General features: G+C 24.0%; 4 protein-coding genes across 4 annotated transcripts; 3 read left to right on the top strand and 1 right to left on the bottom strand.

Annotated features, from left to right (window-relative positions):
- Positions 1 to 567: 567 nt before the first annotated feature.
- phr2AB (protein phosphatase 2A regulatory subunit) lies at positions 568 to 2,798 on the top strand (the record flags this gene model as incomplete). Its single annotated transcript, XM_633753.1, has 5 exons — positions 568 to 637; positions 834 to 928; positions 1,166 to 1,337; positions 1,561 to 1,775; positions 1,899 to 2,798. 5 exons carry the CDS (start codon positions 568 to 570, stop codon positions 2,796 to 2,798), a joined length of 1,452 nt encoding a protein of 483 aa, XP_638845.1.
- A 761-nt stretch (positions 2,799 to 3,559) lies between these two features.
- On the top strand, positions 3,560 to 4,606 carry DDB_G0294559 (RNA-binding region RNP-1 domain-containing protein; the record flags this gene model as incomplete). The annotated part of the gene is made up of 1 exon (XM_001134546.1): positions 3,560 to 4,606. The coding sequence occupies one exon, from the start codon at positions 3,560 to 3,562 to the stop codon at positions 4,604 to 4,606; it is 1,047 nt and encodes a 348-aa protein (XP_001134546.1).
- Positions 4,607 to 5,017: 411 nt separating this feature from the next.
- pms1 (MutL DNA mismatch repair protein) lies at positions 5,018 to 8,086 on the top strand (the record flags this gene model as incomplete). Its single annotated transcript, XM_633752.1, has 1 exon — positions 5,018 to 8,086. The coding sequence occupies one exon, from the start codon at positions 5,018 to 5,020 to the stop codon at positions 8,084 to 8,086; it is 3,069 nt and encodes a 1,022-aa protein (XP_638844.1).
- A 929-nt stretch (positions 8,087 to 9,015) lies between these two features.
- Positions 9,016 to 12,615, bottom strand: DDB_G0283979 (hypothetical protein; the record flags this gene model as incomplete). Its single annotated transcript, XM_633751.1, has 1 exon — positions 9,016 to 12,615. One exon carries the CDS (start codon positions 12,613 to 12,615, stop codon positions 9,016 to 9,018), a length of 3,600 nt encoding a protein of 1,199 aa, XP_638843.1.
- Between the last annotated feature and the right edge of the window lie 528 nt (positions 12,616 to 13,143).

Genomic DNA, 13,143 nt, shown 5'->3' with positions numbered 1-13,143 from the left:
ATTAAATTTTTTTTTTTTTTTTTTTTTTTTTTTTTTTTTTTTTTTTCCAAATTTTTAAATTTTTTTTTTATTTTTTTTTTTTAAAAAAAAAAAAAATTTTTAACATCACTAATTTTTTTTTTTTATGCCCAAACATATTTTTTTCACATATTCTAAGCCCAACCTTTTCTTTGTTTTTTAGTTTAGTTTTTTTTTTTTTTGCGTAATAATACTGCTATTGTCGTCATACTAATTTTGTACATAAATAAATAAATAAATAATTGTAGTAATAAAAATAGTAGTATTATAATCAAATAATAATTTATAATATAATAATAATAATAAAAAAAAAAAATAATTCATCATCATCAAAAAAAGAATAGTTATTATAATAACTTTGCAAATTAAACAAGTAAAAAAAAAAAAAAAAAAACAATAATAATAACTTATATAAGAAAAGATCATAAAAAGTTTCAATAAAATTATAATATATAGCAATAAAGAAGAAAAAAGAAAAAAAAAAAAAAAAAAAATAATAAAAGAAAAAAAAAAAAAAAAAAAACCCTTAAATATATATAAACACATAAAATGACAGAACCATTAGACTGGAGATTTAGCCAAACATTTGGAGGAAAAGGAAACGAAGATGCTTCAGATGGTAAGTAGTTAATTTTCTTTTTTTTTTTTTTTATGATTATATAAAAAAAAAGCAAATAATAGAAATAAAATAAAATAAAAAATAAAAATAAAAAAAAAAAAGGTATAATAAAAAAAAAAAAAAATAATAAGTTGTTAATTTTTTTTTTTTTTTCTTTTCATCTTTTTTTTTTTTTTTTCACCCCTAATTAAAATACCAAATGTAGTTCCAGCTATAGAGTTTGACCAAACTGGGGATTTTATTGCTGTTGGGGATAAAGGTGGTAAAGTTTTACTTTTAAAAAGAACACATGTAAGTTTTTTATTTTATATTTTAAACTTAATCATATAAAAAAAAAAAAAAAAAAAATAGATAGAGAGAAAAAAAAAAAAAAAAAAAAAAAAAAAAAAAAAAAAAAATTTTTGGGGTTTGTTATTCTAATAATAAAAAACTTTTTTTTTTTTTTTTTTTTTTTCCTCCAAAAATTTGTATTTTTTTTTTTTTTTCTCTATCTTCTTTTCTTTTCTTTTTTTTTTTTTTTCTTTTTAGGATAAACAATCAAGCAAGAAGAGCAAATTACCAGAATACAGATTCTATTCAGAATTTCAAAGTCATGAACCAGAATTTGATTACTTAAAGAGTTTAGAGATTGAAGAGAAAATTAATAAAATCAAGTGGTGCCCAAAACAAAATGATGCCCAATTTTTGTTAACAACAAATGGTAATTATATTTAAATAAATAATAAATAGAAAAATAAAAGAAGTATACTAATCTATTCTTTTTCTAATCAACTAATTCAATCAATCAATCAATCAACAATTAATTAATTAATTAATCAATCAATCAATCAATCAATCAATCAATCAATCAATCAATCAATCAATCAATCACTTATCAAACAAAAACTAATCATCATTATTATCATCATTAAAAAAAAAAAAAGATAAAACCATTAAATTGTGGAAAGTTTATGAAAAGAAAATCAAACAAGTTTCAACATCAGCAACAACAACTGGACCATCTTATAATGGTAGTTTAGCATCAAATAATACTAGATCTCCGTCACATACAACATATATTTATAATAGCAGTGGTGCTCATAACATGAATAATAATATGAACAACAGCAATAATAATAATAATTTAAATAATTTCAAGGTATGTATTACTTATAGGAATATAATTATTAATATTTTATATTATTTATTAACTTTTTTTTTTTAAAAAAAAAAAATAAATTAAAAATAAATTAAAATTTTTTTTATTTTTTTTATTTTATAGATACCAAAATTAACAACTAGAGAGACAGTAGTAACAGCAACACCAAGAAAAATATTTCAAAATGCACATGCATATCATATTAATTCAATTTCATTGAATAGTGATGGTGAAACATATATATCATCGGATGATCTTAGAATTCACTTGTGGAATTTAAATATTAATACCGAATGTTTTAATGTGGTAGATATTAAACCAACCAACATGGAAGATCTTACCGAGGTTATTACATCGGCCGAGTTTCATCCTACCTCATGTAATATATTTATGTACAGCTCAAGTAAGGGAACAATAAAGTTGGGAGATCTTCGTTCATCAGCACTCTGTGATAACCATGCCAAAGTATTTGAAGAGTATGAAGACCCATCAAATAAATCATTTTTCAGTGAGATCATTTCATCCATCAGTGACATTAAATTCAGTAGAGACGGTAGATACATCCTCAGTAGAGATTTCTTAACACTCAAACTTTGGGATATCAACATGGAAAACAAACCCGTCAAAACCATTCAAATTCACGATTATCTTAAACCAAAACTCTGCGACCTTTACGAAAACGATTGTATCTTTGATAAGTTTGAATGTACATTGAATCATGATGGAACTCAAATGCTCACCGGTTCCTATCACAATTATCTCCACATCTACGATCGTAACTCTAAACAAGATGTCTGCTTAGAGGCCTCAAAACAAGCCACAAAATCAAAAACAAAAACACTCACCACCAAAATGAAATTACGTTCCTCCAAAAAAGAACCAAAGAAACCAGAAGATATTCATCCTGATGCTATCGAGTATACTAAGAAAACCCTTCATTGTGCATGGCATCCAAAAGATAATCTCATTGCTGTTGGTGCCGCTAATACCGTGTATTTATATGCTGCTACTGAAAATAAATAAAAATAATAATTATATTAATAATAAAATAATAATAAATAATAATAATTAATAATAATAATAAAAATAATCATAATAACAACTCATAATCACTACAACCATCATTCAAGTTCAAAAAAAATAATATTAAAAAAAAAAAAAAAAAAAAAAAACATCGCACTACTACAAGAAACAACATCTCTCTCTTCTCTCTCACTTATCATCTCTATTAACTAAAACCTTTATATTCAAAATTAATAAATACAAGAAAAATAAAAAATAAAAAAAATAAAAAAAAAATAAAAAAAAAACAACAGCCAAAAATTTAAGATTCAAAATAATCAATTTTAAATAATGAAGATCAAAAAAAAAAAAAAAAAAAAAAAATAAGATATAAATAAAAGAAAAAAATAACAAAAAAAAAAAAAAAAAAAAAAAAAAAAAAAAAGTTAAATTTACATGGTTTTAAATAATTTTTAAAACTTAAACTAAAAATGAAGATCCGTAAATTTATCCACAAAAAAAAAAATATAAATAAAACAAAAAATAAAAATAAAAATAAATAAAAAAGTTTTGGAAATTTAAAAATTAAAAAAAAAAAAAAAAAAAAAACTTTTTATTGTTGAATTTTTTTTTTTTTTTTTTTTTTTTTTAGTAATTCCATCATATAATTTGTCAATAGTTAAAAACAATAAAATATAAAAACAATAAGAGATATATATATATATTTAAAAATTAAAAAAAATCAAAGTCAAAATCAAAATCAAACACCATCATCATAAATTATGCATAGGATAAGAGAAGTTCAAAATATAAATAAAAAGGAATTAAATTTAAATATTAGTGAGAGTGCATCATGGCATGCTGATTATAGTCATAGTCCATATATATATGTTGGTGGATTAAATTATGATTTGAATGAAGGTGATGTTATTGCAATATTCAGTCAATATGGTGAAATATCTGAATGTAATTTAGTCAGAAATAAAGAGACAGGTCGATCACAAGGATTTTGTTTTGTTGGTTATGATCAACAAAAAAGTACCGTATTGGCTGTAGATAATTTAAATGGTATAAACCTATTAGGTAAAACTATTAAAGTTGATCATGTTAAAGATTATAAAAGACCAAAAAAGAATAATGAAGATTTAACTGATACCGATGATGATGATGATGATGATAATAATAGCGATGATGGTACTGATGATAATTCTGACAGTGATGATGATAATAATAATAACGATAATGATGAAAAGAAAAAAGAAAAAAAGAAAAGAAAACTTGAAAAGAAATTAAAGAAAAAACAAAAGCGTGAAGAAAAAAGAAAACGAAGAGAAAATGAAACACCTGAACAAAGAGAAAAAAGAAAAATGGATAAACAATTAAAAAAAGATGAAAAATTATTAAGAAAACAAGATAAAAAAAGATTAAAATTTGAAAATACTACTGATACAACTACTACTACTACCACAACAACAACAACATCACCACCATCATCATTTGATTCTATTAGAAATGATAGGGGTGACCAAAATAAATCAAATGATAAATTAGAAAATAGAGATAAACATAATCATAGAAATACAAGTAGAGACAGAATTAAAGATAGAAGTAGAAGTAGAAGTAGGGAAAGGGATAGAGAAAGGGATAGAGAAAGATATAGGGATAGGGACAGAAACAGAAGTAGAGAAAGAGAATACAGAGATAGAAGTAGAAGTAGAAGTAAAAGTAGAGATAGGTATAGATATAGGGACAGAAGTAGAGAAAGAGAATACAGAGATAGGAGTAGAGATAGAGAAAGATATAGAGATTCAAGAGATTATAGAAGATAGTGTTTTTTTTTTTTTAATTTTATTTTTTAAATATCTTGCGAATAAACGAAAATAAAAAAAAAAAAAAAAAAAAAGAAATTAATTCAACAAAAAATTCAAATTCTAAGAAATCTTTGAAATTTTTTATTTTTTATTTTTATTTTTTTATTTTTTTTTTACAAATCAATAAAATAGATATACACGGTTATATATATGTTTACAAAATTATCAGAGGGTCTTATTTTATTTTAATTATTTTTTTTTTAATTTTTTTTTTTAATTTTTTTTTTTTTTTTTTTTTTTTTTTTTTTTTTTTTTTTTTTTTTTTTTGGAGCCAATTATAAATTTTATAAAATTTTCATTTTCATTATTTCCATTTCATAGTTATACACACATATATATAATATTATTAAATTATTTAAAAATAAATAAATGATTAAAGCAATAGATAAAGAATCAATTAATAATATTTGTAGTGGACAAGTTATTTTTGATTTATCAATAGCAGTAAAAGAATTAATTGAAAATAGTATTGATGCAGGTGCGACTACAGTAGAGATTAGATTAAAAGAGTATGGTGAGGAGTTTATTGAAGTAATTGATAATGGTAGTGGTGTTGAACCAAGTAATTTTGTAGCACTAACAATGAAACATTGTACATCTAAACTTGAAAGTTTTTCAGATCTATTATCAATTGAAACATATGGTTTCAGAGGTGAAGCATTGAGTTCACTATGTTCATTATCAAATTGTATCATTACCACTAGAACAAAGAATCAAGTCACTGCACAAAGATTAGTGTTTGATAAAGAAGGTAAAATTCAAACACAAACACCAGTAGCTAGAGAGGTTGGCACAACCGTTCAGTTGAGTAATCTTTTCAAAGGTTTGCCAGTGCGTTATCAAGAGTTTAAAAGAAATATAAAGAAAGAGTATGCAAAGTTATTAACGATCCTGCAAGCTTATGCATTGATTTCAACCAATACTCGTATCACATGCTATAACCAAGCTGGTAAGTCACCAAGGTCATGTGTATTATCAACTACGAGTGGTTCAACGATACGTGATAATTTAATCAACGTTTTTGGTACGAAAATGAGTCAATCATTAGATGAATTCACTGCTTCTGATTCTTTATTTAAAGTTAATGGTTTAATATCAAAAATTGGTATTGGTAGTGGTACTGGTCAATCAATTAGTAATAGTAGTAGTAGTAGTAGTCAATCATCATCACAATTATCGTCATCATCATCATCATCATCATCTTCACAATCATCACAACTTTCAATTGGATCATTATCAAGAAGTTGCGCAGATAGACAATTCTTTTTTGTAAATAGTAGACCATTTGAACATAGTAAATTAGCAAAAGAAATTAATTCACTTTATCAAAGTTTTCATAAAAGAGGTTCATATCCAGTGGTTATATTTAATATTGAAATGCCAACTAATAATTATGATGTAAATGTTACACCAGATAAAAGAACTATTTTCATTCAAAAAGAACAACAATTATTATTATTAATTACTGATGGTTTAAAGACAATGTGGGAAACTGCTCAAAGTGTTTTCGATACAAATCAATTAGGTCAATTTACTTTTAATGATGAAAATGAAAATGATAATAGTAATAATAATAAACAATCAAAAATTTCATCATTTCCAAATTTATATACATTAAAAACTGAAGAAGATGAAAATAATAATAAAATAACAACACCAATTAAAAAACATTCAACAACAACAACAACATCTTCCTTGAATTCACCAAGTTCAAATAAAAAGAGCAGTAATAGCACAAGTAGTAGTTCAAGTAGTAATAATAAAAACAATAGAAATAATCTAGAAGAGGATGGTGATGATTCTTTTGATATTACAGACCAACAACCATTAAAAAGAGCGAAATATGATGGAAATTATAATAATAGTAATAAAAAACCAGAATTACCAAAAACACCATATCCAAATAAAAAGAAAAATAATGAAAATGAGGATGAAGATGAAGATGAAGATAATTATGTTCAACCAGTATTTTCAAATGTAAATAAATCAAAGAATAGTAGTAATAGTGGTAGTAGTAATAGTTTAGATGATATAATAGATGATAATGAATTCATTAGTCGTAGCAATGGTAATAGTTCAAACTTTATGGATGATTTTGAATTTAAAGGTAGTAGTAATAATATTGGTAGTAGTAGTAATGGTATTAAACTTAAAACAATTAGTAATAATAATAATAGTAATAATAGTAATAATAGTAATAAAATAATCGATGATATAAATAAAACAATTGATAAGATGAAGCAGCAACAACAACCACAACAAAAGATGGGTTTGAATGACGATGGCGATGATGAGGAACAACAAAAACAAAAACAACAACAACAGCAACAAAAAAGAAAACAACAACAACAACAACAACAAATTGAAGAAGAAGAAGAAGAAACTATTGATGGATATAAACAAAAGAATTCAAAAACATTTGATATAACAATTAAAACAGATTTAAATACAATTAGTAAACAATATTTAATTAGAAATGGTACATTTGATAAAGATAATAATCCAATTATACCCAATACAGCTTTAGTGGTTAGTAATGATGATATGGTTGTTAATAATAATAATTCAAATGAATTTGATCAAAATTCAATAATAACGACAACATCAGAAAAATGTTGTATTGTCGATAAATCAATACCACAATTGGATGGTAAATTCTCAACTTCATTAGGTGGTATTGGTGCAAAACAACAGCAGAAAGCAGCTACTCAAGTAACATCACAACTACAACAGCAACCATCACAAACAAATCAAAAAACAGCAGAAGAAGAATTAACAAAATTTTTCAAAAAAGAATACTTTAAACAAATGATAGTGATTGGTCAATTTAATCTTGGTTTTATAATAGCAAAATTAGGTAATGATTTATTTATAATTGATCAACATGCAGCCGATGAAAAATATAATTTTGAAATACTTTCAAAATCTGTTGAATCAAGTATAAATAGTCAACCATTATTAAAACCCGATACATTGTCAGATTTAACTAGTGAGGAGGAATTAATTATCATTGAAAATGTTGATTTGTTTAAAAAGAATGGTTTTAAATTTATAATTGATCATGATGCACCAACAAGATTTAAAATTAAATTGTCAGCTTTTCCAATAATTCATGGTCAATCATTTGGTATTAAAGATATTTATGAATGGATATTTATGATTAAAGAGAGTTCAATACCAGGATCAGTTAATAAAATACCAAGATTAAATTCTTTATTGGCTTCAAAAGCATGTAGAAAATCAATTATGGTTGGTACCACTTTAACTCATAAAGAAATGAAAGATGTATTAAATAATTTATCAACACTTGATAATCCTTGGTGTTGTCCACATGGTAGACCTACTATGAGACATTTAGTTGATCTTTCAATTAAAGATAAATTAAAACAACAACAACAACAACAACAACAAAAACAACAACAACAACAACAACAATAACAACAACAACAACAACAACAACAGCAACAACAACAACAGCAGCAACAACAACAACAACAACAACAATAATAACAACAACAACAACAACAACAACAACAACAATAACAACAACAACAACAATAGTAACAATGACAGCAAAAGCAATAAACAATAATTACAAAGTAATTTTAATATAGTTACTCCTTAACATATTCATTAAAGTTATTTAAATAATAAAGATGAAATAAATAATGTTTTTGTAAATATATAAAATTGGTTTATTAATTTTTTAAAAATTGGAAAAAACATTGAGGGTTTGAACGTCTGATTCTTCTTTACAATTGTTATTCTTATCTATCCAAACATAGTGACAATATTGAGAGTTGATACAAAACCTGGATTATCATTAGTTCTATTAATTGATTTTGTTCCAATTAATGTTAATCTATATTACTATCAACAGAGGGATTATCTGCACTGTTTGTTAGTGGAGTTGATACAATTGGAGTTATTGAAACCATACAATAACTACCAATAAATTATCAAAGAAATAGTTTCCATTCGAGTCTTTTGTTGATATCATTTAAATAGCTTTGCAAAGATAGTTCTTCACCTATATCTATTACCATCATTATTATTCTTATCTAGCCAATATAGATATTTGGACAGTACAACCAATACCATTAGAATTACCTCTATTAAATGTTGTTGGAGTTAAGAGAGTGGATAAAATTCTTTTGGTAGTTTTCATCATTAAAATTAAAAAATTTAAAAGAAAATCAATAAAGAAAAAGATAAAAAAAAAAAAAAAATAAAATCAGATCCAATTAATTATTTTCATTTAGTTACTTTTTTTAATTATTAACACATCATAAAAGTGATTTTAAAATAGCATGAAAAAAAGTTTTAGTTAAAATATAAAATAATAGGTTTATTAAATTTTTCTGCAATCAATAATATTGATATTTTTTTGATGGCGTTGATGTGTTTAATGGGTTGAAAGTAAATAGTTTTTTAGCTTGAGAAATAAAACCCCATTCTTTTGAATGATTTGTATTTTTTGTGACAACAATTGGATTGAAGCCTGTTTTTAATTGTTCATTTACATTAGCTTCGATGCATTCTCTAAGTGTTTTACCATTTTCTTTGAGGTTTTTTAATTTTTCAATGAGAATTGGGACATCTTTTGTTGTGATTTTTTGGATTTGTTGGTTGGAAAGATTTTTTTGAAAATAATCATGTTGATCTTGGAAAAACTTTAAATTATCTTCCATTGATTTTTTACCTGATTTATCTGATTTGAGTTCTTCATTTTCAATACAAATTTTCAAATATTCAATGACTGTATCATGGTATGTTGTAATGCAATTTTCTTTTAAAAAGTATGAAAGTTGTGAGCTAATTTTAAGTATTTCATTTTTCTCATCAGTATTTTCCTTAATTTCTTTCTCTAAGGATTCAACCCATTGTCTTTTCAAAGATGTTGCATCAATTCCTTCTTCAATTTGTTTTTTAACATCTTCGTTTTCCATTTCCTTTTTAATTAAAAATGTTTCATATGTGATATGCATATGTTTTGAATAATGACAATTGAATTTACACTCTTTGCAATACAATGTATTGTTCATCGCATAACAATCTTTCAAATCCAAACAATTTATAGTATTTGTTGTTCCTTTTATAAGGCATTTTACATGACATTGAGTTGTATAAGTAATATTTACAACTCCCTTTATAGTAATAGGTGTGACACATGTTGAATTTGTGCAAACTGTGGTTGGATATGGGAGATCTTTTCTTTCTAAATCAAAATATTTCATGGTTAAATTCTTTTTTAGAGATTCAATATCATTTGATTGTGCAATTATTTCTTGTTTCTTATTTTCGATACTCATTAGTTTGGTATCAATCAATCGTGTGATTTCAACGACTGGTTTAGATAATGCATTGATTAATATTCTACACTCATTTAAACTAACAGTGTTTCTAATATCATGTGGTGGTAATAAATTTAAATATGATATTAGTTTTTCAGTTGATTCAACTGATACTTTCCAACTTGATGAATAATCATTGATCTGATTTTGAGAGAATTTAACATTGCTTTGAAGGGCAGCAAGGAGTCTAAATGATTCACTGTCAAAGCAAAATGTATTGGTTCCGTTATATTTTAGATTTGGTACATTTAATGATTTAACCATTTGTTGAATCTTTAAATGACTATCGCCTGGTTTATAGAATGTACCACGTGAATTGGTATAACAGAAGGCAATGTTATTGGCAGCGGATTTGTCAAGTTGTGATAATATTCCTTTGAAGCAATACTGATATAGAACTGTAGATTTTGATTCATTTGGTTTTAATAAAATACAAATACCATCGATTTTATCAAAGCTTGAAATATATTTAAGAATATGTTGTAAATTTACACTATCTTGATGGATACCTCTACTATCTCCAATTCCTGGTGTATCAATGATTGTTATACCCAATTCTGGAAATTCATATGTTTGGCATGTTTGTGTTGATGATTGACCAATTCTCAAATATTCATTTTTTGTTTCACAACCAATTGAAATTAACTTTTCACCTTCGTCCACCACCATAGAGAATTTAACTGGTATTAAAATTTTGAGTTTATGTTTAATTGCTTCATCTAAACTATCATAAAGTGCATAGTTTGCAAATGAATTTATGAATGTGGATTTACCAACCCCAGATTCACCAAGTAATAGAAAAACCAATGGTCTTGTTGGAAGATATTTTAATTGTTCCTTATCTTGTTTGGGTAATAAGCAATAACCAACATTTTCGTGATTTTCATTGTTTGAACATTTGTAATGGCATTCTTCTACTGAATAAGAACCACATCCGCAATATAATCTTTTATTTGAATACAATATAAAAAAATCACATACTAAGCATTTCCATGCTTTTGGAATAGAATCAAAACATTTCTCACCAGGACATTTTAATTTTAATTCCCTTGTATCTTTGGGTTTCTCTCCAAGGGGTCTGCAAAGTTTCCAATCAATACATTCAATATAGTTGGCACATGAATCAAAAATAAAATTTGATTGTTTTTTAAAACCATTCAAGAAAAATTCAATATATGGATTTGTTTGATTAGGATCAAACGAGAAAGAATCATTATCAACAAGAATTTCAATATCAACTATTGCAAATTTGGTATTAATTCTTTTTTCATTTACTAGATGAATAAAAGTTAATAAATAAATTTGATTCCAAATTTCTTCATTTGATCTACTAGTGGAATGGTAATAATTTAGAATGTAAACTTTACAATTGTTTGTAGAATTCTTTAATACAAAGTCTTGCATGCTCATTGATTTTGAGATTATTTCAATTCCCTTTTCTTTAAGTTCTTCTAAAAACAATAGTTTATCATTTACATAGATTTTATGAGAACCTAGAAACTTCTTGATAGATTTTGATGAATGATTTGAATTTAAATAATCGGAAACCAATTTTTCAATAGCTTTGACTTTGCTTTCACCACTTTTAACTTGAATAACCAAATTTTTAAGATTTGCTTTGAAAAAGGTTTCATTTGAATAAACTTCATCTTTGAATGATAAAATTGATTGAACTTGATTATCTTTAAGAAATTGTTTATTCTTTTCTACTAGATCAGTGAAATCATTAAATTGAGATTTTAATTCAAATAAAGATTTAAATTCAGTTTCTATATCTTCAATCAATTCCTTTTCATCAATTTTTCCAATGGTTTCAATTGATAATTGTTTATGAATTGATGAAATTGGAATAACTTCATATTGAATTGGATCTGATTTATCACGAATAAGTATTAATTTTGGAATATCTTTCATTATTTTTATAGCATTAGTAAATGAAGTTGGATCCACTTGACCATTTGGAAATATTTTACCAATCATTTTAAATTTAAACTCTTTGGTGAGATTCTCATAATATTCAATATTATTATTATCATCATCATCATCACCATAATCCAATTCAATTGAGCCATTGTCTTTAATTGAACCAGAAATTTTTTCTAATATTTTTTTCAATTCTTTCAATGATTTCTTTTTGTTTGCTTCATCATTCAATGTTTTTTCTAATGTAATTAAAACATATTCACCATACTCTATACCAGTAATTACATGAGTTGTTTCTTGATCTTGAAAATTAATACTATCAACCCAATGATTTTTAATTGAATTCAAACCAATTGATTCAGTTGATGTTGTGATTTTGTAAACCAATGAACCACTAATAACCTTTTTATTGAATGGTTTAGTTAATAGTTTTGAATAAATTGATGAATCATCAATTTCAATCAAACCAACCAAAGTGCTTAATTTTAAATTATTATCAATTCCAATATCTTTTGAAATGTTTTTTGTTGATGTTGTTATATGGTAATTATGTTTTGATTCAATTTGAATTTTATCTGCTATTTTACCTTCGAAAATATTTCTTTTTAAAAATTTTTCATTTCTTAAATTAATTTGTTCACCCAATGACCCAATTCTACCCAAAGATAATATATTTGTACTTTGGACCATTCTATCAAAAAAAAAAAATTAAAGAATTAACAAATAATTAGAATTTACATTTTATTTTAAATAATATAAATAATAATAATAATAATAATAATAATAATAATAATAATAATAATAATAAATGATAAACACTTACATTTTAATTTTTTTTTTTTTTAATTTTAATAAACAAATAAAAAAAAATAAAAAAAAAAGAGCTGTATTTATAGCAAAAAAAAATTAAAAAATTCAATCTTTTATTATAAATCTTTAAGTTTGATAACCTATAATTTTAAGTTATTGGTTTCGAATACATTGCGTTCCTATTACATTTATTATTATATTATTTTTATTATTATTAATATTTTTGTTATTATTATTATTATTATTATTATTATTATTATTATTATTATTATTATTATTATTATTATTATTATTATTATTATTATTATTATTAATGTTTTTATTATTTTTTTAAGTGAACCTTTTTATTAAAATTTTAAACTTTATTATTACTATTATAGTTTTTTACAAAAGTGCAATATCACCCGT

The sequence above is a fragment of the Dictyostelium discoideum genome (genome assembly GCF_000004695.1).
Source record: "Dictyostelium discoideum AX4 chromosome 4 chromosome, whole genome shotgun sequence".
Classification (NCBI taxonomy): Eukaryota; Evosea; class Eumycetozoa; order Dictyosteliales; family Dictyosteliaceae; genus Dictyostelium; species Dictyostelium discoideum.
Note: the sequence above shows the minus strand (reverse complement) of the source record. Positions and strands in the feature narration are given on the sequence as shown.